Raw genomic sequence first — 26866 nt, 5'->3', positions numbered from 1 at the left:
CCCACTAATAATTATTTAATCTCTAAATTTCCATGTTGTTATCAAAATGATCAATTACAATAAAACAAAAAAAGCTATTATCTATCTATCGTACATTACTCCTTCGTAGGGCTGCCAGACTTTATGTAAGGACTTTACTTTCCTCTGACTGACCCGAGAAGCGCAGCTTTTGGGCTTTCTAGTCCACCGGAAGTACAATAGAAGAGAAATGACGGAAATGACGCAATGGTTACTGTTTAACATGTCTAGTGTTCGGGTTTCAGAGTGATTATTTTTGAAGAAATCTGCTAACAAGTTAAAAAAAGAAAAAGAAAAAACGATCGTCCGGCATGAGAAGGAGACCAGCCGTCAGCTCAGACTGCTGGACATCAGCTGGAAACCCGACATAAAGCCACACATTACAGGTGTGTAACACTGAGACGGTCTCGGTGAGCTAACACGGGAGTGTGAACCGTGCTGGAGCTCTTGTAGCGGCTCAGTTTGTAGGCTAACCGGCTAAAATCAAGCGCTTCTCTTTATTTTAAATGTAAATATTTGACGTTAAATACCCACTGAGACACTGAGGGAAGCGACTTTGTTCTGCATAAAAGGGGTTGGCAGTGCTGGCGTGTTTTCCTTTCTTTTAAAAAAAAACCTTTAATATCCTTTTTTATGTGTTGGTTGGCTGTAGTCAGCAGGATCTACGTATCTCTTTGGAAAATATCATTTTGAATCTCCCTTATTGTGTCTACTCTGTGTGCAGTTGTTAAAAGTCACGTTTTGTAAACCTTTTTTCTGCTTTAAATGACTTTGATAATATCCAGGACAGATGTGCTTGGCAGATTTTAGGTCCTTGGGTCACTTACAACAGTTTTAATGTCACTGTGTTTGTACAACCTGCAGATTACTTTGAGAAATATTGTGGAAAACACCCCCGATCAGGTCCTAGCACCCTAGCAGACGACCCTCACCTTTTTTAAATACATGTTTTTCTCTCCGCCTCTCGCCTCCAAACATCAAACTTATTTGAGCCTAAACAGTAACACATAAAAGGGAATCCTGTTTGTGTATTAATTACCAGAGGATGTCACATAAAAAGGGATGAAATAGGCAAAACTGTGTGCCATAGTAAGGGGTTAACATGAGGTGGTGTTTTTATTTTATTTTATTTTGTTATATTTTTGGAACAACTGCAGATGTCTGTAAGTTGCAGTACTTCAACATTTAGATAACGCTACAGAAGAGGAACGAACACAAGGGAGTGATGTTATTTAACTGATTCAAGCTGAGTACATTTATTAGAATTGAATTCAGACGAACATAAAGTTTGTATTCTACTAATTTTATTTTACCATTACATTAGTATAGCATGAGGTTCAGTTAGCTTTGCATAGAAATAGGAAATAGAAATGTTCTTCAATGAATTAGTTTTTGCTTTCTTGTTTTGAGTGCATTTCAGAGCCTGTACTTTTTCACTTTTACTTGAGTAAAGAAGTTGAATCAGTACTTAAACTTTTATTGGAGTATATCGGTACTTCTGCATAAGTAAAGAAAGCCTGTATTTGTGCCAACTCTGGGTTTAAGAAAATTAATTTTTAAATGATCAGGTAAAATAATTGAAATTGAAATGTTTCTCAAAATATTTCCAAGTTTTGCTGAGATAGAGCACCCTTAAACTAAAGGTATCCAGCAGTAATCTCGCTGCAGCTAATCTCATGGCAGCAGCAGAGCCTCCTTTGGTTTTCTGTGCTTGACAGTATGTCTGATTGAAAGGAGTGACAGACACTGGACAAAGGAAAGTAGCTCTTAATGTGAATCTTGGAGTAGATCTCCCATCATAGGCAGAGAAGTTCTCATGGGCAAAATTAAATGCAATTGATTGTTTATCTGCAGCGTGTTTTTATCATGGATTTAGGAAAAGCTGTTTCCTCTTTAGACATGTGTGATTCTGCAGGGTACAACTTTTAATCAAATAGCTGCTTCACACTTTAAGCCACTACCTGAATGTTTTGTAGTCTGAACTTTGCAAATAAGAACACCAGAACTCGAGACTGTCTCACACGGTACTCCCGACACATTTGTCAAATTTGTGCACATTAAAGTGAGAGACATGCTCGCAGTGTACAGTCCTTCTGGATTATATCTGTGTGTTCCTGTCATCACATTAGTAACATTTTTCTTACATCCCTTTGTTTCTAAAGTCCTCCCACATCAACATGAATTGTGAGGAAGAGGAGGGTGTGGATGATCAGCAAGTCTGTAACCAGGAGAGGAATTCCAGTCTGGACCAAAATGACCCAGAGCCTCCACAGATTAAAGAGGAACAGGAGGAAGTCTGCACCGGTCAAGAGGCCGAAGGCATCATCGTCTGGACCGGAAAAGAGCGGCTCAGACTGCTGGATACCATTTGGAAACCTGAAATAAAGCTACACAGAATAGGTATGTTAAACTGTAAATAAAAGTCCATAATAATTATATAACTCCTTTTAGGATTTTAAACTTAGCTAAAAGGTACTATAATTTTTAGGGATAGTATAAAGAACGCAAGGAGAAAGTGGAGAGGGAATAATATGAAAGAAATAGTCTAAGGAGGTTGGAAAGAAAAGCGTCTGGACTTCTTTAAGTTGCTTGAAGATGTTTCACCTCTCATCCGAGAAGATGAGCCAAGATGTGAAAACGGGTGTGGGTCACAATCAGCCAGGGTTTCAGGTGAGCTCATTGTGACCCACACCCGTTTGTACACCTTGATTCATGTGATTAGGTAGAGGATCATCAGGGGGTCCTTTTGTCCCTCTTTGGGGGGAAACTCCCACTGGGTTTAAATCTGGGACTCTCCACCATTTGACCCTAGAACTGAAGAAGCTTCTCGGATGAGAGGTGAAACGTCTTCAAGCAACATAAAGACGTCCAGACGCTTTTCTTTCCAAGCTCCTTAGACTACGATGACCTGGATGACTGAGAACCTTCACAGACATGAAAGAAATAGAAACTTGGAGAAATTATTGCGACAAAAGATCTTTTGTCCCGTGGGTTGACCATTGTCCTGATGCCTTCATTACTCAGCCATTTTACTACACATGCACTCAGGGCACTCTTTGGACATAAAATGCTAAGAGTTCCCTAAATGTTTATAAACGATCCCCCATAAACTTTAATGAACTCGTAAAGATGAGTGGGCCAAAATTTCTCCACAATGATGTGAGCGACTGATTAAGTCACACAGAAAGTGATGACTTCAAGTTATTACTGCTGGATGTGGTTCTACAAGCTACTGAATCACTAAGAGTGTACTTGGTTTTTCACAGGATCGTAACTCTTCTACTACAAACTAATGCTGTTGTAATAAATACAGTATGACATTTAGCTTTGTCTTGCTGATATATGCAAGGTCTTCCTTAAAACTACGTCATCTGGATATACCTTTCAGCATTGTTGGTGCTTTTCCAGATGTGTAAGCTGCCAGGTCAGTGGATACGAATGCACCTCTGTACCAACAAAGATGCACATGTAGTTTCAGTACAGTTTTTGATCTAATTCCATTTTAAACAAGCTTTGGTTCAGAGAAGACGACAGCGTTTCTGGTTTATATTTTGCATGATAAAGGTTCAACCTAAGATAAGATAAGGTGAGATAACCTTTATTAATCTCACACGTGGGAAATCTTTTGGTCACGGCAGAAAGTACAAGTTTAAGAGTGGTAAATGTTAATAAAACACAATAGGATAGGGTAAGATAAAATAGAATAGAATACCATACAACAAGAATAAAATACTATATACAATAGAATAAAGTACTATACAAATAAGATAAAATACTTATAAGATACAAAGAGCTCTGTTGTTGTAGGAAAAAAATTGCACTTTGTAATATTGCACATCAGAGAGATGGTTACAATTGTGTATCCGATGTGTGTGTGTCTGTCTGCACGTGTGCAGTCATCTGCAGAGACCATGTTGTAGAGTCTTGACAGCAGTTGGAAGGAAAGACCTGAGGAATCTCTCCATCCCACATCGTGGGGGCCGCAGCCTGCCACTGAAGGAGCTGCTCAGTGTTGTTAGAGTCTCCTGCATGGAGTGAGAGATGTTGTCCATCAGGGATGACAACTTAGCCAACATTTAGGGCATCCTAAAACAGAGCTGGCCCTCCAGATCAGCCTGTTCAGTCTCTTTCTGTCCCCAGCAGACCACACAGTAAAAGATGGCTGAGGCCACCACAGACTCATAGAAGGTCTTCAGGAGTGGGCCCTTCACTCCACAAGACCTGAGTCTTTGCAGCAGGTACAGCCTGCTCTGCCCTCTTCTTTAGAGGGCATCTGAATTGTGAGTCCAGTCCAGTTTATTGTTCAGATGAACACCAAGGTACATGTAGCTATCCATAGCCTCATTTTCCATACCTTGGATGTTTAGTGGTTGCAGTGGAGGATGTTTGTGCTTGCGGAAGTCCACCACCAGCTCCTTGGTTTTACTAGTGTTGATCTGGAGGTAGTTCTGCTGGCACCAGTCCACAAAGTCTCTGTACTCCTTGTCGTCCCCATCAGTGATCAGGCCGACTTCTGGAGAGTCATCAGAGAACTTCTGCAGGAAGCACTGGGTGGATTTGTGGGAGAAGTCTGCAGTGTAGATGGTGAAGAGCAACGGAGCCAGAACCGTTCCCTGTGGGGCCCCTGTACTGCAGATGACTGCCACACAGCCCTGAGTTCTCAAATACTGTGGTCGGTCGGTGAGGTAGTCCATTATCTATGTTGTGAGGTGATGGTCCACTCCCGAGTTCTCCAGCTTGTCCTTCAGGACCGTGGGAAGAATGTTGTTGAAGGCACTGGAGAAATCAAAGAACATTATTCTCACAGTGCTCCCAGCGGTCTCCAGGTGAGAGAGTGAACGATGTAGGTGGTGAATGGCAGCTTCATCTGCTCCAATGCCAGGCTGGTAGGCAAACTGAAGTGGGTCCAGTGATGAACTCACCAGGTGCGGAAGCTGAGCCAGGACCAGCCATTCATCAGGTGGGCCTGTAGCTGTTGAGGTCCTTGGGACGTGGAGTCTTTTGCACTGGTGCAACACAAGAGGTTTTCCAGAGGTGTGGGACTCTCCCCAGCCTCAGGCTCAGGTTGAAGATGTGCTCCATCACCCCACAGAGTTTATCTGTGAAGGACCTGACGACCCTTGAGCTGATGTCGTCTGGACCCGCTGCCTTCTTGGTTCTGGTCTTCCATCTTCTTCCTGTAGCTGGCCTTTACATTCCTGATCAGGCCTTTCAGCTCTCTCTGTACCCTTTTCAGCTCCTCCTTGTCTCTGGCTTTGAAGACCCTCCTCTTCTGCTTGAGGATGGCTTTAATTTCTGGGGTAATCCAGGGTTTGTTGTTGGAGAAACGCTGCACAGTCCTGGTGGGTACGGTATTATCCACACTGAAGTTATTGTAGCCAGTAAAACAGGTCACAAGGCTGTCTATGTCCTCCCCATGGTCATCTCAACTTTATGCCTCTTTTGCATTGGCATACAGTAGGTCCAATGTTTTATTGTCTCTCATGTGGCACGTCACATACTGGGTGAAGGTCGGCAGTGTCAGTGCTTCTCTCCAGGTCCCGCCATCTTCTCAAATAGAGGAGGCAAAATTATGCAATTGTCGTTGTCAAATTGACTTCAGTGTGAATGCACACTGCAGTCGACTGCACTCAAATCGACTGGTTTTCCATTACAACCCAGTAGTACCTTGTTTGCATGCTTGTTGTCATAAGAACCTGTGTACGCATCCTGCGACATAATTAATATGCGACATACAACAAAGGTGGATGTCGAAGCAAATATATTCCTGCTGCTCAGTCTGTAGCTTTTCATCACACTTGGGAGAACATGGCGTTGTTTTTTGTAGTAATTTCCTTTGTTGCCGAGTTTCAGAAATGGTGGTTTTGACTTTCGTGAGCGAGATGCTCTCATGACTCATCGAGTGATGCTACTGACCAGCCAATGTGACATGCAGTGTGACAGCGGCACATTTTAGTACCTGTTTGGATCACTTGGAACCCTGGGCGAGCAGGTACTAAAACAGTACCTGGTACCAGGCACTGTGACCTAATGGAAAATCCTGGAAACTGTGCGAACCGTGCCGAGTTGATCTGAGTAGGTACTAGTGGACAAGGGGCTTTAGATTTAAACCAAATAGGGCCAAACCCTTGAGCCAAAAAAAGTAGATGAGCTAAAAACACTGATGGGGGTGAAAAAACAAGACCTAAACACTAAAGTTAAAAGGTTTCATATGAGGGATCTCTTTCTTACACTGAATAACCCGAGAAAGAGAAAGTGGCTTATTTTTCAAAGATGGTTACCACAGTAGGTAAAAAGCGTTTTTAGGTCACTGTTTGTGGGGTCAAATAGTGTTCAGTCCTTATTCTAGTTTAGTTTATATCTGCTGCCACTTGTCCATGAAATCCATAATTAAACACAGGTGTCATAAGAGATTGATTGCCAGTTTTGTCTTCTTTATTGCAGGAAAACACAAAAATCTAGATTCCCTGCAAGTCGAATCTTACCTTGCAAAAACTAGAAATTTATTGGAAAGGAAAGTCCAGTGCTTCTCAGTAATATAACTGAACACCGTACCAAACCATCATTTCCCTAAATTATTGCTACTCATTGTATACATGCTTAAGTTATGCAGCAGTGTCCCATCTACGATGAATTCAAAACACAACACCAAAACTACTCACAAACGCACACCTTAGCGAACACGTCACTCTAGTCCTCAAAGAATCGCACTAGCTTCCAATTCAGCACAGTGTGGAACTGAAGGAAAATTAAAATTACCTGCAGCTGAGCTCACTGTCACAGTTTTCTTTCTGCAGCAGCAACCATCAGCATTAATAACCAGTGGGAAGCAGTTAATTGAACAATTTCTATTTTCTCCTGTGTTTTATACACTAAACTTTTTTATGTTTAATGTCTTTGTACAGACCTCCACCAGCAGGATATCGGTAAGGAGGAAGAAGTTGTCACAGATCAGCAGGTCTGTAACCAAGAGAGGAACTCCAATCTGGACCAGGAGGATCCAGAACCTCTGCAGATTAAAGAAGAACAGGAGGAAATCTGCATCAGTCATGAGGAAGAACCGCTTGTATTGAAGGAGGAGACTGAGACCTTTATGGCTGCTTCTACTTACGAGGAATGTAAATCAGAACCAAACAGTGACCAGTTCCTTTTTCACAACTCTCCAGACCCAGAGAGCCTAGAACAAGAAGAAAGCGAGCATGTGGACTTAGCATCAAGTAAAAAATTATTAAAATGTGACACTTGTGGAAAATTTTTTCAGTATCAGTCCAAACTTAATAGACATCTGAGAGCTCACACAGGTGAGAAGCCATATTTTTGTGTCACATGTGGGAAGAGATTTAGTCAGATGATACACTTAAGAAAGCACATCAGAATTCACACAGGTGAGAAGCCTCATCCTTGTAGCATCTGTGGAAATAAGTTTAATGACATGTCAGCATTCAAATCGCACATGAGAATTCATACCGGTGAAAGACCATATTCTTGTAGCACCTGTGGGAAAAGTTTTAGCCAAATGATACACTTGAAAATTCACATGAGAGTTCACACAGGCGAGAAGCCGTATTCTTGTGATATGTGTGATAAAAGATTCACTAATTTGATAAACTTGAAAACGCACATAAGAATTCACACGGGAGAGAAACCACATTCTTGTAACATCTGTGGGAAAACCTTTCGTCAGAATTCGACGTTGCAAACTCATCTAAGAATCCACACAGGTGCGAAACCATATTCTTGTAGCACCTGTGGAAAAAGATTTAGTCATATTAAAAACCTGACAACTCACTCAAGAATTCACACAGGTGAGAAGCCATATACTTGTAGCACCTGTGGGAAAAATTTCAGTCAGTTGACTCATTTAAAAAGTCACATGAGAATTCATACTACCTTACAAAATGTGGCAGAGTAGGAGTGTGTGACTGTTAGAATGCATAGTGAGGAAAATCACAGCTACACCTGAGGGGAAAAAAAGATGACCTTATATTCTGGTCAGTATGGAATAGCTTTTAATAATAGTCATTCAAGTTGGCTGTGTTTTTGTTCTGATGTAATTGGAAGCCCAGTTTTTTAAAGGGTCTCAAATAAGCCAGTTTTTAGAACATTTCCTACTGAACTATCTTCAATATGTATTAACATTTCACGGTACAAATTTTAAACCTGTATAACCAGTCCTGTGAAATTTTAGCTTCATATATTAAACAAAAACAAAACAAAAAGTTATATGTTTTAAGTTACTTTCAAAACTTAAATGGTTTCTAACTAAGTCGTAAAGTGATAATATTCTACTTTCATTCAGCTTTCAAGCATTTGAGCAAATACGATAAATGTTTTAACGAAAACAAAAATATCCGTAAAGAGTTTAATCTGAATAGAACAAGTTTCTAGATGGTTGTGTAATTACAACTCAGAAAATAATTTCATTAGATATTTGCATGTTTAACCTCCTAGGACCTGCCGTCCACATATGTGGACATAACATTTTGGGTTATTTAGACCAAAATACTAAATTTTGCTCAACAATGGCCTGATATCCACTAACGAGGACATTATACTGCTACTGTTCTATCGAAATTTTAAACAAATATCCTCATATGTAGCTCTCATTTTTCTTAGAAACAAAAATCAGGTAAAAAAAAAAAAATCTGGTAATTCTTTGTTTTTACATTCATCAGGTCCCAATATGCCCCGATATCAAAGAGAAATTAAAAATGCATGCCGTGGAAGAGTTTGGGTCTTAGGAGGTTAATCAAATCATTAAATCTGATTTTTATCAAAACAGAAAGTTTCTGTTGAGCCTTCTCCAATTTACATAACAATGTTATGTTTCAAAGTGTGGGCATATTTTCCCTCTTTTCATATTTTAACAAGAATTATCAGAGTTGTCCAAAAGCAGTATTTTTTTCCTCTTCTGCCTGTCAGCTTAGACATTGTCATATTATAATATACTATGTTACATATAATCTAATAACTGAAATAACACAAATAAAATGATGAAATAAGCCAATAAAACAAACATAAACAAGAGGAGCCTATAGAGACTTCATGGAATGTATCTTGGAAAAGCTACATATGTTTGGCACAAAAGTGATTTTTACACCATAATTCGTATTTTAAAAGCTGTTAGACTGGACAGGATTTAATTTCTTAAAAAGCATCAAATTAAATTTCTATAAAAACAAAAAGTTTCTGTTGAACCTTTTCTAATTTGAATAAAAATGTTCAGAGTTGTGTAAGCAGTAGGACTCAAAATGGTAGGTAGGTAGAGTAGGGGGGGAAAAGGGCTGAAAGTGGGTCATTGGACCATTTAAATAAATAAAAAATAAAACTATTCAATATATGAAACTAAAATTTCACGGCAATCAGTATAAATGTTTAAAATTTCTACTGTAAAAATTTTATGCAAATCTGAGATGGGCTAGCAGAAGTCTTTGTTGATTTGACACAGACTTACCCAGAAGTCAACAAGTAACATTTATTTTTTAGTTTATGAATAGCAGGTTTACTCTTCAGCTTCAGAAGCTTTTATAAGTGCTTTGAAGTCTGCCATGGAGACAAAGTTCCAGCTTGAATATGCTCTGAAGGTTATTTCATCACCGAGATGGAAAAAAAGAAAATATTATTCTACTAATTTCATCCTAGTTTTAAATATGTTTTAGTTTGATATTTTTATTAGCCACTAAACAGTTTACACTACATAAGATTAAAAACTGACAAAGATCAAGAAACACATAACATATTTTTTTATGAACATTAGTTATTTTGTGGTGATATTTATTTTAATGAAGACTAAACTTGATTTTTATCCTGTCCTGTATATTTAATCTCTCGCACTGTTTCTTTGTGATGTGGGTCATTTATTGTAAGATGTCAACACAATCTAATTAAAACTTGTGTCGAATAATACGGTTTAATGTGTGATCTTTAAAAAAAAAAAAAAAATTGAACCAGCCCTGTGTGCCATATTTAATGTCAAAGTAAAGTTGTTGAACGAAGATCAACTTGACCAACTGAAAAACTGATCACTGTCACAAGATGGCAGTAATTTAAAGTTTGCAAATAGGCAAGACGCTTTATGACAGAATGCTGTTTGAGATGCAAGAAGAGAGATTGTGGCCACTCAGATTTTAGATCATATGTGTTCATAGATTTCACTGGGCATGTACTGCCTGATTTGCTTGCCCTGACAGAAAGTCACTATCAAGTTTTTTTTCTCTCCTGTTGGCTCTTTTTCATCACTAATAGGGGATGTTCTTCATTGTAATCTCAGGCGCTGTGTGTGTGTGTGTGTGTGTGTGTGTGTGTGTGTGTGTGTGTGTGTGTGTGTGCACAGAAGCCCTCCCCTCCTGCAGTTCAAACCCTTTCAAGACTCAAACAAATAGAAAAAAACAGGAAACTGGGAGAAAAATTGTTTCAGTGACCAAGAGTAATACTATCATCAAAATATGGAAAGAAAATCTAAGCTTTACTAGCATATTTAAAATATATATCTACTGAGGGCAAGAACAATATTATCTCTATGAGATGTATGTTATATATATAAAAATTGTTCATTAACGCTTTCGCGCATAGTGATCACTACAGTGGACAGCTATTCAAAGGCTCTTTTCTTGTATTTGTGTCAGTGTTAATGGTATACTTAAACTTAAAAATGAAGTTCAAAAATCTTTTTTTCATGCCTAAAGATGAGTGAAAATACAGATTGAGGTTGTCATAATTCATGCATGAAAGGGTTAATCATAATCATGGTAAAATGTTCATTGATCGTGATTTTGATTTGAAGACATATTCCCAAGCCGTACTCTGAAAGATCAATGAAGCCTACATTTGCGCAACTCATCAAGCACAAATTATCAATTACAACACAACAGGAAAAAAACCAATATATTAAACAAACCCAAGTGTAAAAGAAAACATAACTTGCAGGTCATGTTAACTCAGACAAGTTCCAGGTGTTACAGTTTATTCATAAAGAAACAAGGTTAAAGTTCACTGACCAGAAAAAAACAACTCTTTGTCTGGATTAATGGGAAAACCCCAAAGTGGATATTTTCCCGTTTGGTTAACCTAAAGCCACTTTAAACCTTGTTGATTAACGGAAAAACATGGAACTATGGCCAACATTTTGACAAAAAGAAACAAAGTTTACAAAATCAAGGACCAGAATAAAGACACACACTCAAGTCGCATGGAGTCGCATTACTCGTGTTATTGGTTGATTGTGATCAGGATGATTCCTGGATGAATCTCTGATCAAGTAATTTTGTTTGCCCAGTTGAGCAACATGATTATGGAGGACCACAAGAGCCACACACACCCCAAAAAAATTTTATGCTGCAATTTTGAATTGTTAATGCAATAAAATGCATTTGCAAATTCAGTTACAAATGTATTTTTTAAATTATTTTATTTATTTAAACATTGCAAAAGTAACTTATTATTTAATAATTACATTTTAAATAAAGACTATTTATAAATCAATATTTCAAAATGATTTATTAATCCATTGATAAATACATCAAATCGAAAATGGATTTCACATAAAAAGAATTAAACTCTCAAAAAAAACCCTAATTTGACAAATGCCATTCAGCGGCTGTTTCTACACTCTGCCCAACACGGATATGTGAAGAATGTGAAAGGACTCTGCTGTGAAATGGAGAGCCAGCCTGACCACCTGTTAATGGTAACATTTTAACATGGCTAATGTTGGCACCACTGCATGTAGTGCCACAATTTTTTAAGTTAAAGAGTTTTTCCTTCCCACTTACACCAAGTTGTTGTTTATAGAAGGACATGTGACTGTTGGCGTTTTCTCTCTATTACTACTGTAGGGACTTCACTTTACAACTCAGAAAAAAGTCATGAGTTTAAAACACATCTTTATTTAAACCTTATAAAACTCAAAACCCTTCAGCATCTTCTGAAGTTTAATTTTCATGAAAATGAACATCAAGTTCATAATGATATATTTGTGTCTTCTGTGTGACACTTCCCTGCTTTTAATATTGTGCAGTGAAACCTCTGAACAACAGAGAAATTAAATATTTGCCATAATAAGCAACAAGTGAACCACGTGACAAAAAAAAAAAAACTTATATAAGCTTCTTTCTCTATAACAAAGCTGTTTAGTGGAACAAGTTTATCTACAACTTGCGCTTGTCACCTCTACAGCCTAAAACAATAAAAAATATGAATTCAGACAAATATAAAACCAGAGTTTCCCCTGCATCATATGAATAAGACAATTAATAGAATAAACAATTGTTACAGTTAGTTATTGTGTAAAATAAATATATGCCATATTGAGCTGAATAATACCTGTGGGATAATCATATTTTATCCCACAGGTGTGATTTGCACTGTCATTGCTCGCTCTACTATTAACACACATGCTACACTGACACATTTCTTAAGCAGGAAACTTTTAACCAGTCGTCATGTGAATTGTCATGTGAGATTTCATGTTCGTAACATTACGGAATCTTTTCCCACAGGTACTACACAAATATGGCTTCTCGCCTGTGTGAATTCGCAGGTGATTTTGCAACTGTGCCAACTGAATGAAACTTTTCCCGCAGGTGCCACACGAATATGGCTTCTCACCTGTGTGAATTCGCATGTGAGTTTTCAATGTTGATAATTCTCTAAATGATTTCCCACAGGTGCTACAAGAATACGGCCTCTCACCTGTGTGTACTGTCATATGTCTTTTTAAACCGGACAGGCCACAAAATCCTTTCCCACAGGTGCTACAAGAAAATGGCCTCTCACCTGTGTGAGTTCTCATATGCCTTTTCAGGTTTTGCAGCTGAATGAAACCTTTCCCGCAGGTGCTACAAGCATGTCGCTTCTCACCTGAGTGAATTTTCATGTGATTTTTGAATCCTGTTAAATTACTAAATCTTCTTCCACATGTAGTACAACAATATGGCCTCTCACCTGTGTGTATTCTCATATGAATTTTCAAGTATACCATTGTAGCGTAGCTTTTCCCACAAGTGCTACAAGAATGAGGCTTCTCACCTGTGTGAATTTTCATGTGAGTTTCTAGTCCTGATTTATAAGTGAATTTTTTTGCACATGTGTTACAAGAATATGGTTTTTCACCCGTGTGGATTCTCATGTGTTTTTTGCACTCTGATGAGCTAATGAAGCTTTTCCCACATGTGCTACATAAATATGGTTTCTCACCTGTATGGATTCTCATGTGAATTTTTAAATTTGGTGTCTGGGTGAATCCTTTCCCACAGATGCTGCAAGCAAATGGTTTCTCGCCTGTGTGACTCCTTACGTGACATTCCAGTGATGATTTCTTTCTGAAACTGCTCCCACAGATCCTACAAGAATAAGGCTTCTCACCTGTGTGAATTCTCATGTGAACTTTCAAGTTTATCATATGCTTGAATCTTTTACCACACATGCTACAAGAATGGGGCTTTTCATCCGAGTGAACTTTTATATGACTTTCCAAATCTGATTTCTTGTAGAATTTTTTTCCACAGGTGCCACACAAATGTGGCTTTTCACCTGTGTGAATTCTAAGGTGGCTTCTGAAGGGTGATGAGAAACTAAATGTTTTCCCACAGGTGCTACAACAATATGGCTTCTCACCTGTGTGGACTCTCATGTGACTTTTCAAGTTTATCATCTGACTAAATCCTCTCCCACAGGTGCTGCAAGAATGTGGCCTCTCACCTTTATGAACCCTTAGATGTCTCGTCAAAGAGGATTTATAGTAAAAGGTTTTTCCACAAATGTCACATTTTACAGAGTTTTCACATGTTTCAGATTTACGCCGGGCCTGCGACAGTCGCTTATTTCTGTTTATTTGAGGTCTTTTCTTCAGCTCTGCATTTCTAGTTGATTCCACATGCTTGCTTTCTTCCTGCTTCAGTACAAGATGCTCTCCCTTTTGACTGGTGCAGAGTTCCTTCTGTTCCTCTTTCATCTGTGAAGGGTCATCATTGTTTATACTTGAGTTCATCTCTTGATTAAAGTCCTGCTTGTCTGTGAGAACCTCCTCTTTACAGTCATGCTGTTGTGGGAAATCTGAAAGGAGAAACATAACAGGAAAACACACAATTGAGAAAATATAATCCTAACTATTAGCAGGTCTTTACTTTGTGAGCACGTCACTCACATTTACCAATGAAATTTATTCTTCAGTTGTGGCAGATCATTTTGGACACTTGTGCAAGTGACTGCATAGTTCTTGGATTCTAATTTGCAAAAATTATCTCAATATTTCGATGTTTGTGATTATCAAACTGTAGAAATATATCTCTCATTAGCTGGCTGGTTTTACAAACCTGTGCTGCGTAAGTTTATTTCTGGTTTCCACATGTTATCCAGGAGTCTGAGCTGTTCTTCCCCGGTCCAGACGATGATGTCTTCAGCTTCCTGCTTCACTACAAGCTGCTCTCCCTCTCGACTGATGCAGAGTTCCTTCTTTTCCTCTTTAATCGGAGGAGGATCTGGGTCCTTTTGGTCCAGGCTGTTGTTCCTCTCCTGGTCATCCAGACCCTCCTCTTTCTCACAATTCATTTTGTTGTGGGAGGTCTTGAGGAACAGTGGGACAAAAGAAAAATGTTACCAATATGATGACAGGAAAATACAGTTGTGAGCAAAGGCTGCCATACCTGGATGTGACACGTTCACTCTATCTGCTGTTTAACACGTTAGTGACTTAGAAAACACATTCATGTTAACTGCCGCCGTTTGTCACAGTTTAACATGGGCACCAGTCTGCTCAACAAGATGTAATATTGTGGCTTGACTTACTGCGCCAGTCTGCACGCCAAGATACTAAACCCTAGTTTATTGTGAATGTTAGTGCTGTATAATGAGCAGTCCATTTACATGATTTAATGCTGGAAACAGTCTATTTTGTCCTAACAGAATGTTTTTATTTCAGGATATAACCTGAGGCGCTAACTGACAGGTGATCTTTGTCAGTGCATGAACATGTGCATTGGTGAGTTCAGAGCACTCTGCAATGATCAGTGTATTAAATGAAGCTGCAGGGCAGATGTGGTGGATCTTATGGAAATAATCTATTGTAACAGACCAACCTACAGATTTTTATCAGAATAATGTCGCTGCTGCCTTTGGTTCTGGTTTGGTCTGCGTCAGTCAGTGCTGGATGTCTCAAAAACAGCTCTTTACAATCAGCACACGTGGACTTTATTTTCTTTGCAGCTTTGCAGGACCTGAGTCTTCTAATGTCTGTTACTGTCCTGTATACGCTCAGCGTCTGAAAGAAGACTCCATCACAGCTCTGTCTGAATGTATACAGTTATTATGATCACAAGCTTGTGCTTGCTGCTCACTGTGTGGGAGAGCCTGCAGGTTCAGACAGAGGGAGGCTATTTTGGCCCCTTATTATTAGTTTATACAGGCCAAACATAATGTAGCAAAAAAAACTCGTTTAAAATTTCACTTTCGGAACACCTGCCCCCGCAGGCGGCCGCGGGCTGAGGGACAGAGAGCCGATGGTAGCACACTGCTGATAACAGAAGCTTCCTGTCACCGACTCTTTGATTTTAATGTATAAAAACCAGCTTATAGTAAAGCCACTCTCTCCTGTATCTTATCGGATGCTATATGCTAAAATCCTTCATTTAAAAACAAGAGGAGGACTTGTGTTATTTCTATAAAACCTAGCTCACACCGGCTCATTGATTTCAGTCCGTTAGCATTCAAACTGAGCTCGTGAGCGCTATGTTAGCTCATTGACACGTCACAGTTTTACACACCTGTTATGCGTCACTCTATCTCAGCTGTCTTCATATCCTGCCGTCTGCTCTGATGGTTGATCTCCCCCTCATACCGCACGATCGATTTTTAACCACCGGTAGTCTCTAATGTTGACAAACTCTCTGAAATACGGAAATGACGCCTGAGCACTGACAGTTGCGTCACTTCCGCCCTTCGCCGTTGGATTTTGGGCAGATTAGAGGCATCAAAAGCACCCCCTCCCCCATGACTAGACATCAGCTTTCTTTGATGTTAAAATTCAAATGGTTTTGTGGTAATAAAATGTCTATAAAATAAGGGAAACAATCTACGTACACCTGCTTACATTTCTTACTGTGTTTAGCTGTGGGGGATAAATTTAAATGGCAAAAGAAGAGTCATACAGAAATTAACTCAAAGCTGGCAGTCTGGAAATGATGGTTTACCCATAATTGTAATAATGAGATCAAAACTCTTAAAGTCCCTTTCGAGCACAGAGTTAACTGAACGTAATTGAATGATGTCATGTGATGGATTTTATAGCCAAAGGTACCATCAGGCTCTAAGTGAGGACACACAAAAAAATAATGTTTACTTAAAGCGTCTGACAGTTATAGAAAGCTACTGCATTCATAAAGTGTTGTATCCAGTTTTATGGTAATTGTACGGAGTATTTTAATTCATACTACTTTATACTTCAACTTCACAACATTTCAGAGGAAAATAATCGTTTTATTCCAGTGATATCTGACAGTTTTAGCTTTTAGTGTTTAGTGTTACACATCATGCTTCATACAAGTATCCCAAATGTCGTAGTGAAATTTAAAGATACAAGTCACAAAATAAAAGCAGGTTACAAAATAGTAACGATTTGTCTTTCCCATGAATCATCTTAAAACCATTCAGATCTCATCTTCTGACCTTTTCGAGGGTCTTGATTCCATAGTTTGGGAAGCGCTGAACTGTAGTAGTTATATATTAGTAGTATTTAACTGACAGGGCATATGCAGAATGAGTTATTTTAAGTGCTATTCTTGTAGTAGAGAATTTTGAAACTGTGGCACTGGTTTCAGACTAAAGTACAGTTGTAATTTTACCTCAAATAAAATGTCAGTATACTTCAATAGTGAATGACTAAACAGGGAAGCGGTTTCAGACTTAAACTGCAGTTTAGCTTTTAAGGTCAAAGGTGAGATCTGATGAGGTCTCAGCACTCAAGGTCGACCATCTTCTCAGGCCGGGCTGACTGGCATGTGCTCGGTGGGGTGAAAACGTTGGGGTCGCTGATTCCCAGCTCCAGGCTGAAGAAGCGGGTGGAGGTGGTGACACTGCTGTTCCTCGTGTAGGTCTCCTGCACTGGGTAGCAGTCCTTCATGGTGTAAACGCCCACCCAGGTCTCATCTGGTGGAGAGACGAGGACAAGTTACTGAAATAGCAGATTTCAGATGAGGTGCCAGCTCTGCCTCGGTGCCTTTTGAGAAGCAGCACACAAAAACCAAAAGTTTTCTCACAGTGGGTAGTGGGGGTTGTGGCTGTATTGGCAAATCATTGGAGAAAGTCTTGTAGTAACCCCTCTCAAACCAATAAAAACAATCTTCCCAAATTTTGGATCAACCACTCTTACCTCATCTCCACCACCATGGCTCCAGTGCCTAATCTAAAACTGTACCAAGAAAAGTGCAGTCAGATTTTGGATGTAGGAAGAATCTGACTGGGAACGGCTTTATTTTCAGCATGACAGTGATGAAACACACTGCCAATAAAAGCATATTTGGATAGAAAAAAAACACTTTCAGTCATGGACTGGCCTCCACAGAGCCTGAACCTTAATATTATTAAAGCAATGTGACAGAGAATGGAACAAAAAGCAGCCAACGTCCACAGAAAAGCTTTGAATGTCCTTCAAGACGTCTGGAGAACTTTTGCTGAAGATTATTTAATAAATTACAAGAAAGTTGCCTAAGAGAGTTCAGAGAGTTCAGGCTGTGCTGAAGAATAAAGGTGGTCACAACACATATTGACTGTCAAGCCATCCTTTCAACTCCTTATACACCTATATACTGTTTATTACATTTTCCTAGATAAATATAAAGGAACAGTACTGCACAGTACTGTATACTAGTGTGGGGTAGTTCACGAAAGGATGCATGTAAAATGTAGAATTACTCTTTTTCGTGGAAAAGAAGTCATTTAGAAGCTACAGCCACTCTCATAATTCAATAAAACCACAGTGAAAGGGCTTATTGTTATTATAAAGCAGCTGCAGGACGTGCTGAATTTACGCTAACACTGACCTAAATCTTCAGCACTCACTATGGCCTGTTTGAAAGCATAAAAATCTCAGACTTACGTTTGCGTGCCGGCTTCCTATCTGACCACTCCTGAACCTCAATGCTGTCCCCAGGGCCGCCGATGAAGTATTGATCCTCAAAGGTGGAGTTATCAGGGACGTCGAAGGGATCCCAGGCTTCAGACAGAGCGATCTTTGAGCATTCCTTCGTCTTCTGGTCAATCTGGAACATCACCATGCTCTGATACAAGTAGATGTACTCAAAAAACCTGAAACAAAGAGGTTAAAGAAGTTTTTGGATGGGACTGTGCAGAGGACAAAAGACACAGAGAGCGGTGTATAAATACAAACAGTGAAAAAAAAAGATAAAATAGATATTGCTTGACTCACAATTTTGAGCTGTGAAAAAAAGTCTCACCACCAAGCATCAACCTACGGAGCTAAAAGCCAATCTCAAGATATCAGAAATTGTAGTTCCCCTAATGTCCACTAGAGTCCGGCTCCACAGCTGAGTCATTCTGCACAGACTCCCAGGTTCAAATGACCGATTTTACAGTAGAACTAATCATGTTTACAGCCTGCTACAAACCCATTTTTGGTGTCTATGGATAGTTTCCCCCTTGATGAGAACTCTACAGAGGCTGATTTAACTGGAATGTGTTTTAATCATTTCTATGTTTGGCCTCAGCTCCAGTAAATCCAGTGAAAGAACCGGAGCGCTCCACTGTGTTTGTCCTGTTGGTGCCTTTTGGAGCATTTTTAATAAAAAATATCTAACAAATCGTGTGGTCTGGTGTTTAAGAAGTTTGTGCTTCAGTTTTGGTAAAGTCTAATATTTTATTAGTCTGTTACTTGCTGGATCTGTGTGATAACACTGCATGCTCTCATCCAAACATGGTCACATCCAGTTGAAGCAAACCACCTGAGCAGTGGCCAAACATTCAAATCGCAGAATCCAAAACCAGTGGGCAACATCGTGGCTCCTACTTCCATTTCTTATGCACAGAAACTATAGGGCATCTATTTCGGCAGCAAGAAAACTGTCCAAGAGTTTGATAGTGTCTCTGTCTTCTAAAGTCTGAAGATGGTTACTTTTGGCAGGATAGTCCTCTGTGCCCAAACCAAACACTCCCAAGTCGCTCTGTGGCCTCGTTTACCAGCCAGGGAACATTTCACAACTCCAGACTTTAGTCCAGGCTGAGAGGTGTTCAAACAGACTGTTTATGACCCTTTTTAGAACACAAAAATGCAAAAAACTAAACAAAACATTGTTTTATAGATTAATAGTACAGTTATAAGTCAGTCTCTGATGTGTTTTTTAATCTGATCTTTAGCACTGATGTGTAACGCATGGGAAAATAATTTATCCATTAATCGAATATGACCTTTATAATCATTATTACTACTACTATTATTACTTTTTGTAGTGTTTGCAGTATAAATAACTATGGGTGTAAATTATGGGTTGGTTTTGTGAATAAAAATAGATATAAGCTATAAAACAAAGCCGATCTTACAGAAAAGAAGAGCTTAAAGCTGGGACCAAATCCATTATAAATCAGCTTTATTAATGATTATTAATGACAAATGGAGTGATGCTTATATAGATGATTTGGAGATTATTAAGCGCAGATTTACAGCTGCAGCTTGTTTTGTTGTAACTCTTCACACTGACTGTGTGCAGTAATAAAACGCAGTCTGTAAACAACATGTTTACTTTGTGTTTATTTACTGGTCTTACCTCTGACACGGGGTGTGCTTCTTGTGCTGCTGCAGGACTCGGATCCTCTGGTTCAGGGCGTCGTACGAGACGGCGGCTCGGCTGTTCCTGCCGGTGCTGTGGTCGTACACAACCCACCTTCCCTCCCACTGCAGCGGGGCGACGCAGGGCCCGACCGCCGGGGACGCATCCATCCGCGGGAGGACGAAGACAGAGGCCCCAGCAGCGGCCACAAACACGAGCAGAAGTCGGTGCATCGTGCCAATACAACCCTGAGTCCCGTTCACTACTAACAGCCCGGCAGATCCCTAGAATAAAGAGGAGAAGGTTTTCCGGTTTTATCTTTCAAAATTAAAGCACAGGTAGTTAACATTTTCCTCCAGATATTACAAAACAAGCACATAATGAGGAAAATATAGACACTTGTTTCCGCCACTGAAACAAAAAAATAAAATAAAATAAAATGCAGATTTAAATAGAAATTTCGACTTATTATCTGAAATTTTTAGTGACTGAAACTTCTGAATAAGTTGATTTCAAGATTCTTAAGTCGAAAATTTAAGTTAAAAAGTCACAATTTTGAGAGACTGGCCTTAAATTTAAAATAAATGAATAAAAATCTGTTGGAAAATACTACCTACAACAAACTTTACAGTTACAAACATCTAAATTGTTAAATGTTAACTGTAATATAGATGATATTCTATCTCAAAAGTTTGACTTACTCAGAAGTAACTAACTAGACATTTCGAGATATTGAAATGTTGGCATAATTGTATGGATGTTGAAATATATTCTGCAAAAACAATTTAAACTTATTAAATAAATCTTAAATTAATACAAATATAAAATGAGAAAACTTGCTAGAATTAGATAATCCTATCATTCGCTCATTTAGATCTATCTAAAACGGTTTGTTTGTTGGGCTGCAGTCATTGGTTGGTCGATCAGTCGGGTTCATTCTTTTTGCGTCACGTTGTGTGCGGCGTGGCCTGATGACGTCTCACAACGCTGGACAACATGGCGAAGAAACAACGTGGGAAAGCCAGCTCGTCGTCAAAGACGGCGGGCATCGAAAAGCCCGCAGAGAGTTTCACCTTGTCGCTGGAGTCTAGCGACGATGAAGCTCCAGAGGAGGTGACCTTTGAAGACTCCAAAGCTGCGGCTCTGCGGAGCATGAAACAGGCGCTGGATACCGCTAGAAGGTAGCTAACCGCTAGCTAACCTGTGCAGGGACGGTTGGGCCAAACTCCATTCACAAAAAAAAAACCTTTGCATTCAGATGTCTCTATTCCAGTGAACACTACAGATACATTACGTAATTTTTACGTAGGCGTATATCAAATCGGCAGCACGAAATTTAACAAAATTCATGTTGACAACGTGTGTATTTTTTAGCTGTTGTGTACTCTCAGACGCACAGCTCTGTGTCATCAAATTGGTCTGGATCTTTGGATTGTTTGACGAAGTTTAGTTGGGCTAATGTCTAAAAGAGAAACTTTTCAAGCGTCAAAAAATAAACCCGATATGGACTGCACACTCAGAGGCCTTTTTATTAGGCACATCTGTAACAGTTCTGTCATAAACTTCACGTCTAGTCAGATTTAAGGGTGACCTCAGCAGGGCCACAAACGGATCAGTAAATTATCCTGAGGCGTTTGCCGGTTTGTGCAGTATTTTCATACATGAGGGACCAGAATATTAGCAGTCCCCCTGAGAATGGCTTACGCTTGATCGCCACCAGCAAAAATTCCCCATAAGTGTTGTTACATTATCAGCAGAAGCTGTACAGTTGTGTGTTTGTGTCATTGTTATCCATAAACCTGATGAAATGCTCCTCCGTTTGCAGGGAAAAGCAGCTGTTAAAAGAGAAGAGGAGGAAGAGACAGGAGCTCTTCCAAGAACAGAAGGTCAGTGTGTGTCATTTTAAATGGTTTCAAATACTTTCAGAGGCCTGGACCCTGTCTAACCCTGAGTTTTAAGTTTTACAAATGCATTTACCTTCTTACCAGGGTGCATAACCATGGTAACTTCTCATGAAGTCATAACCTGCTCCTGAGAAAACATGTGGACAAGTTCAAAACTACTGCCTGAATCGATCGCCTAGAAAATGGTGTCACCAATCCTCAGAGCTCACTGCATTGACACTAATATGAGCTAAAGTGTTTTTTAAAGTCTAAAGATGAAATTTACATCACCCTAACACAAGCGGACTAACAGATTCAGAAAGTGCAGGACCTGTTTAACTCCCATTACAGTCTGACTATTGATTTTAGTTTAAGTGAAGCCAGATCAGGAGAGCCTGAGTATGTTGAAGTTGCTTCATAGTTCAGGATCCAGGCTCAACCCAATCACACATCAGTGCTTTCATTTATTTTACTTCTATCTGAAAAGAGTTCAGAGGGTGTTCATTTCAGGAGGAGACACCGCTGTGCTGTTTGAGGTGTATTAAAGCAACATTAAGGAAATGATGGGGAGGAGAGTTTTATTTATTTTTCTTCATTATTGTTTTTAACCCCTCTGCCTGTGAGTGAGTCTTCTTCACTGGAGGGTGCTTAACTTTGCTTAGCTTTACAGTAAAGAGGCAGGAAGTAGCACGCCTGGTTTGATTGATTCTGGAGGAGGATGTCAATGTTTTGTTCCAGTCCCATTCTTGACATTTTTCACTTTAGCTCAAAATGCAAAGTGACAAAAAACAGTTCTCTCTTTTTGCCTTTCAGTGTGACCTAATGCCGTAGAAAAACTAAAAGATGTGTGAACCTGCAGTTTCACAGACTCTTTTCTCCACAGAAAAGAAAACTCTTATCGGCTGACGTGTTGGAGGAAATCGACTCGGCTTCCTCAAAGTAAGTTGACCCGTCTAATTCTTGGATTTAACACATCGTCTCCATCAACTCACTCAGTGCTCACAACATTTGTTTGTTTTTCTTTTCTCCAGGAAGCAGAAAGAGTCTGAAGATGAAGGTAAAGAAGCTTTCTTAATACATCTTTAACCATTTAGCTGATGCTGTGGAAGGACTGGGCACTGATTTGTAGAGCAGCACTTCAGATCTGTGACTTCACCTAAATCAACCTGTCCTCACCCAGGTGAACAGGAGGAAAAGCCAGAAAAAGAGGGGGGAGATGGAAAGAAGAAGAAGAAGAAGAAAAAGAAAAGGAGTGGGAAATTGGCAAATGCCCGGAAGTATGTCAATGTTTTTAAACCATTTTATTTCAGAGTTCAAGAGAGACACTTTACTTGGGTGGACTTGCCAGATTCTTTATCATTTAGTGTGGTCAGCAAACACCTTGTTGTTGTTACACATTATCAGACACCAATAGAAACAAGAGAAAATTATGTATTTGAAGACAGGAAGTGTCTCAAACTAATATTTTTCAGTCTAATTTAATGAAGACTTTGCTCCAGCCTGTCCTCGTGAGTTTCTCCTCCGGCGATGGTTCATGATGGTGGAGCTGGAGTTCATTAGCAGGAGAGACCCACTGATTGTTTTGGGAACATCTCTGCAGATAAAATGTTGGTAGACAAACTTTGATTCACTGATGAAAGCCAGTTTGCAGCTCCTCACCCACCACGATTAGACAAAATCTGTTGTTACCAAGCACTTCACTGACTGCTGGACCCACTGATCAGAATCCACTCAGTGACATTTCAGAGAGGAAGCGAAGATGCTGAAAACCTCTCAATAAAATAATGATACAGAAATGTGATACTTTCATTGTTCTCACCTCATTGGACACTTTAAATTTAGGATATTAGTTGGACTCTGTGTGCAGAGACTTGTTTTTAATTCTCAGCTTTTTGGATCCAATGAAAGTGCATGCTGGTGCTACTGAAGAAGTCTCAAACTGATCCTGATATATGTGAGACGATCATTATTCACTAAAGTGAAGCTGATCAAACACGCGTTCTTCTTTCCGTCCTTTTATTGTACTCGTGTTGTTTGTCAGCCTGAAGGGGAAGTACACAGTGACGACGGTGAAGGAGCGAACGCTGGCGTCCTTCCAACAGCAGGTGGCCGAGGAGTTCATCCGGTCCAGACTGTACGGACCAGGAACCTGCAGGACCACAAGTAAGCTGGTGGCGTCGCCATACTTCATTTTTTGTCAGGTTTTCTACTCCGTGACACAGGGAGATGCATTTCTGCAGAGATTTTATCACCTTGTTTGTTGTTCTTTGGTCTTAATACTGAGTGAACACAGCTTCTGTGTTGCTGATGTAAAATGAAGCAAACACCTGCAAGCTACACTCTGTGGCAGTAGTCTGCAAAGACAATGATCTGTCTCAATTTGAGCTTTGCTACAATGACGTCCCGTCTCACTGAGAGGCGCTCGCTCTCCCGGGCGTCCTGCTGCAGAGACCGCGACGACATTCACAGCTTTCAGTCTTCAGACTTTCAGACCGGCGTTCTGCTCAGTGTTTTAATCTTAATGTCCTTCTGCTTTCAGATAATGAGATGCTGTCCCTCCAGAACAAGAAGGGGTGGAATAAAAGTGCGGCAGTGCAGTTTGTCAAGAAAGACTGGGGTACGTTCAGAACAAGCCTGAGATTAATGACCAGAGGAAGTTTACTTCAGCTTTTACAGTCCAGTTGGTGCAATGTGTCGTCCAAAGATAAGAAGCTTAAAAAGGAAAAAAAGAAGACTTTATTTTTTCTTAACTGATTACTTTCAGCACAGTTTGTTATAAAAGAGATGGTGGAGCCTGAATACAAATCCCAGAAAAGTCTGAAGCTCTAAAGATGGTGGAAATATGAGCCAGTGATGTTGATGCTGGACATGTACAGGTGAGGTTTACGGTGGCCTCAGCTGTGTGGTGGAGGCGGGCAGGTTTACTTATCGTAGTAAAGGATGGTTTTTTTGCTTTCTACTATGAAACTGCATATAGATAGAAGTATAATTTCTAGAGAATAAATGACCAGGGAATTAGGTGTTGCAGAGATGGCCGCAAAGTGGTAATGCTTTAATTTAGATCTTTGGTCACCCCAATTACAGCCAAGTACACAGTGATTTCAGCTTTATCTGTAAAATGGGGTCAAAGGCATGAAAAGTTTGAGGTCACAGTTACAGATGGGTTCATCGAGAAGTTACGGTAAAACCTGTTTGTTATAGAAGTCTTTGTGTGAGACGAGTAAAGATATGGTCGAGTCTCTGCAGGCTTTGCACACCTGGATTGTGCACACCTGCACATTGTTTAACTGTCATTGGTTTGATCGCTTTAAATCTTTTACAGAATTTTGCGGTTATTGCCACACAGGTCAGATTTATGCCATGATATTTATTAATGTTGTTGTCGTCACCACTCACCAGGTTTTCTGCCCCTGAGGCTTTTCAGGAGAGATTTTTACCGCCATGTTTTTTGTTCTTTGGTCTTAATACTTTGTGTTATTGATTTAAAATGAACACCTGCAAGCTACACTCTGTGGCAGTAGTCTGTAAAGACGATGATCTGTCTCAATTTGAGCTTTGCTACAATGACGTCCCGTCTCACTGAGAGGCGCTCGCTCTCCCGGGCGTCCTGCTGCAGAGACCGCGACGACATTCACAGCTTTCAGTCTTCAGACTGGCATATTTACTCTCGATGTCCTTTCTAAAAGGTGTTTGAGTTGGAAAGCTGTGGGGACATAAGTCACATTTAAAAAAAAAAAAAAACTTATTGGTCTGATCTTTCAGCCTCTAAGGAGAAAGCCAAAGCAGAGAAGCTGAAGAAGAGGTGGCTCCACAAACAGCAGCTTCCCTCCTGTTGATGGGACGTAAGCAAGCAGCCTGTGAGCACACTTCTCCCCACGGCTGTTTAAAAGGACTCAAAACAGTCAGCATCACTGAGGAGGGGGTGGCAGCACTGTTGAAGCTTCAGGATGGGACAGTATACAGACTCTGAACTTGTCACAGAGACTCAAAAGACTGAGATCCTACCAAACTAAAGTCCTTCAACAGGTTCTTCATCACGGCTTTACCAAGAAGCAAAGGTTTTATTACTGCATCTCGAAGTTTGTAAGGCTTTAATGTGAAGTTCTTGTGTTTCGTGTTTTTCTGCAGTCACTTGTGTTAAAGGTGTTTTCAAACCTGAAAGGCCAAAAATCAGATGTTTGCTCTTTTTTTCTGTAAAATTTCTGTATGAATAAATGCTGATTGTTTTCTAGTTCATATTTTTGAGATAAAAACCTGGATGCTTTCATCGGGTGTTCGTTTGCATTCAAAAACAACCACGTCATCGTTTGCAAAAGATGACGTGGTTGAGTATCAGCACAGCGTCTTTGGTAATTAAACTTAATTCAGACATAGGATTATTTGAGTGCTATTTTTCTCTTGAGTTGAAATATGAAATGACAATATTTAGAAGACAAAAATAAAAGTTGAACTATAGGGCCAATCTATGGACATTTTACTGTGAATATGCACATTTATGGGTAGTTTATCATGAAATATGTACATACACAGCTTTTGTTATATTTTTTACTATTTTCAGTCCAAAACACTGAATCCTCCTCCGATACAAAGGCTTGAAAAGTTGGGATCTGTCATTAAAGCTCTCGTAGTATCACATCCTGTCCGAGCACTTTGCTCTCAGACTGCAGGCTGACTTGTGGTTTTTAAAGGTAGAATGAGCTGAAGTATCTTGTTCCTGTAGAAGCAGCTCCCAGTTTGGGAGAGCAAAGCCCTATTTTAAGATTAGCCTTCAAAGTGTCAGGCAACCCTGCACCTTCCATGCTGCTGGGGGACTTTTCATGATGCACTGAGCAGTCTCCACTCACCTGTATTCACTCCCCATGAGTTTATATGCCTTTATTTTCTCTCCCTCTTAAAATTTTTTTTTTCTCTCTATGCCTTCAATTTCCCCCTCACCTCCCCTACCGGTGGGCTGGTAGATAGCTGGCCCTCCCCAAGTCTGATCAAAGGTGGTTCTTCCTTCCTGCAGTCGCCAGTTCTACTAATATGGTATAGGCTGGTCATTGGGCTTCATTCACTGAATTTTGTTTCAGTTATTGTAAAAGTGCAAGAAACCCCAGAGTTAAAGAAGAATCTTTGAACACGTCATTTTGAATTAAACTGAACTCGATTTAAACTTCTGCTTCAGGTGTCATGCAGCATCCACACACGTGC

At 39.8% G+C, this 26866-nt stretch overlaps 5 protein-coding genes across 5 annotated transcripts in view; 2 read left to right on the top strand and 3 right to left on the bottom strand.

Moving 5' to 3' along the window:
- LOC120744794 (E3 ubiquitin/ISG15 ligase TRIM25-like) overlaps positions 1-26866 on the bottom strand; it is a 188961-nt gene that overhangs the window by 20344 nt on the left and 141751 nt on the right. The gene's annotated exons all lie outside the window — the stretch shown is intronic.
- LOC120744821 (zinc finger protein OZF-like) lies at positions 195-8525 on the top strand. The gene is made up of 3 exons (XM_040049404.1): positions 195-404; positions 2181-2418; positions 6924-8525. Exons 2-3 carry the CDS (start codon positions 2196-2198, stop codon positions 7928-7930), a joined length of 1230 nt encoding a protein of 409 aa, XP_039905338.1. The 5' UTR covers positions 195-404; positions 2181-2195; the 3' UTR covers positions 7931-8525.
- LOC120744779 (gastrula zinc finger protein XlCGF57.1-like) lies at positions 11884-15943 on the bottom strand. The gene is made up of 3 exons (XM_040049342.1): positions 15777-15943; positions 14331-14580; positions 11884-14070 (listed from the first exon to the last, which is right to left on the bottom strand). Exons 2-3 carry the CDS (start codon positions 14563-14565, stop codon positions 12446-12448), a joined length of 1860 nt encoding a protein of 619 aa, XP_039905276.1. The 5' UTR covers positions 14566-14580; positions 15777-15943; the 3' UTR covers positions 11884-12445.
- Positions 16468-20070, bottom strand: epdr1 (ependymin related 1). Its single transcript, XM_040049447.1, has 3 exons — positions 19788-20070; positions 18107-18315; positions 16468-17157 (listed from the first exon to the last, which is right to left on the bottom strand). The coding sequence occupies exons 1-3, from the start codon at positions 20021-20023 to the stop codon at positions 16964-16966; spliced, it is 639 nt and encodes a 212-aa protein (XP_039905381.1). The 5' UTR covers positions 20024-20070; the 3' UTR covers positions 16468-16963.
- Positions 20752-26828, top strand: nol7 (nucleolar protein 7). The gene is made up of 8 exons (XM_040049439.1): positions 20752-20971; positions 21616-21676; positions 22557-22612; positions 22705-22730; positions 22854-22950; positions 23715-23836; positions 24213-24290; positions 25436-26828. Exons 1-8 carry the CDS (start codon positions 20787-20789, stop codon positions 25507-25509), a joined length of 699 nt encoding a protein of 232 aa, XP_039905373.1. The 5' UTR covers positions 20752-20786; the 3' UTR covers positions 25510-26828.

This window comes from Simochromis diagramma, unplaced genomic scaffold (genome assembly GCF_900408965.1).
Source record: "Simochromis diagramma unplaced genomic scaffold, fSimDia1.1 OVJJ01000355.1, whole genome shotgun sequence".
In the NCBI taxonomy this organism is placed as follows: domain Eukaryota; kingdom Metazoa; phylum Chordata; class Actinopteri; order Cichliformes; family Cichlidae; genus Simochromis; species Simochromis diagramma.
Note: the sequence above shows the minus strand (reverse complement) of the source record. Positions and strands in the feature narration are given on the sequence as shown.

Coding starts and splice junctions, on each gene's coding strand:
- epdr1 (XM_040049447.1), bottom strand. CDS start 20,023: ATGCACCGACTTCTGCTCGTGTTTGTGGCCGCTGCTGGGGCCTCTGTC. Junction 18,316..19,787: donor AAGCACACCCCGTGTCAGAG/GTAAGACCAGTA, acceptor TCTTTGTTTCAG/GTTTTTTGAGTACATCTACT. Junction 17,158..18,106: donor TAGGAAGCCGGCACGCAAAC/GTAAGTCTGAGA, acceptor TCTCTCCACCAG/ATGAGACCTGGGTGGGCGTT.
- LOC120744779 (XM_040049342.1), bottom strand. CDS start 14,565: ATGAATTGTGAGAAAGAGGAGGGTCTGGATGACCAGGAGAGGAACAAC. Junction 14,071..14,330: donor AATAAACTTACGCAGCACAG/GTTTGTAAAACC, acceptor TTCTCCTTTCAG/ATTTCCCACAACAGCATGAC.
- LOC120744821 (XM_040049404.1), top strand. CDS start 2,196: ATGAATTGTGAGGAAGAGGAGGGTGTGGATGATCAGCAAGTCTGTAAC. Junction 2,419..6,923: donor AATAAAGCTACACAGAATAG/GTATGTTAAACT, acceptor GTCTTTGTACAG/ACCTCCACCAGCAGGATATC.
- nol7 (XM_040049439.1), top strand. CDS start 20,787: ATGGCGAAGAAACAACGTGGGAAAGCCAGCTCGTCGTCAAAGACGGCG. Junction 20,972..21,615: donor GCGCTGGATACCGCTAGAAG/GTAGCTAACCGC, acceptor CTCCGTTTGCAG/GGAAAAGCAGCTGTTAAAAG. Junction 22,951..23,714: donor AAATTGGCAAATGCCCGGAA/GTATGTCAATGT, acceptor GTTGTTTGTCAG/CCTGAAGGGGAAGTACACAG.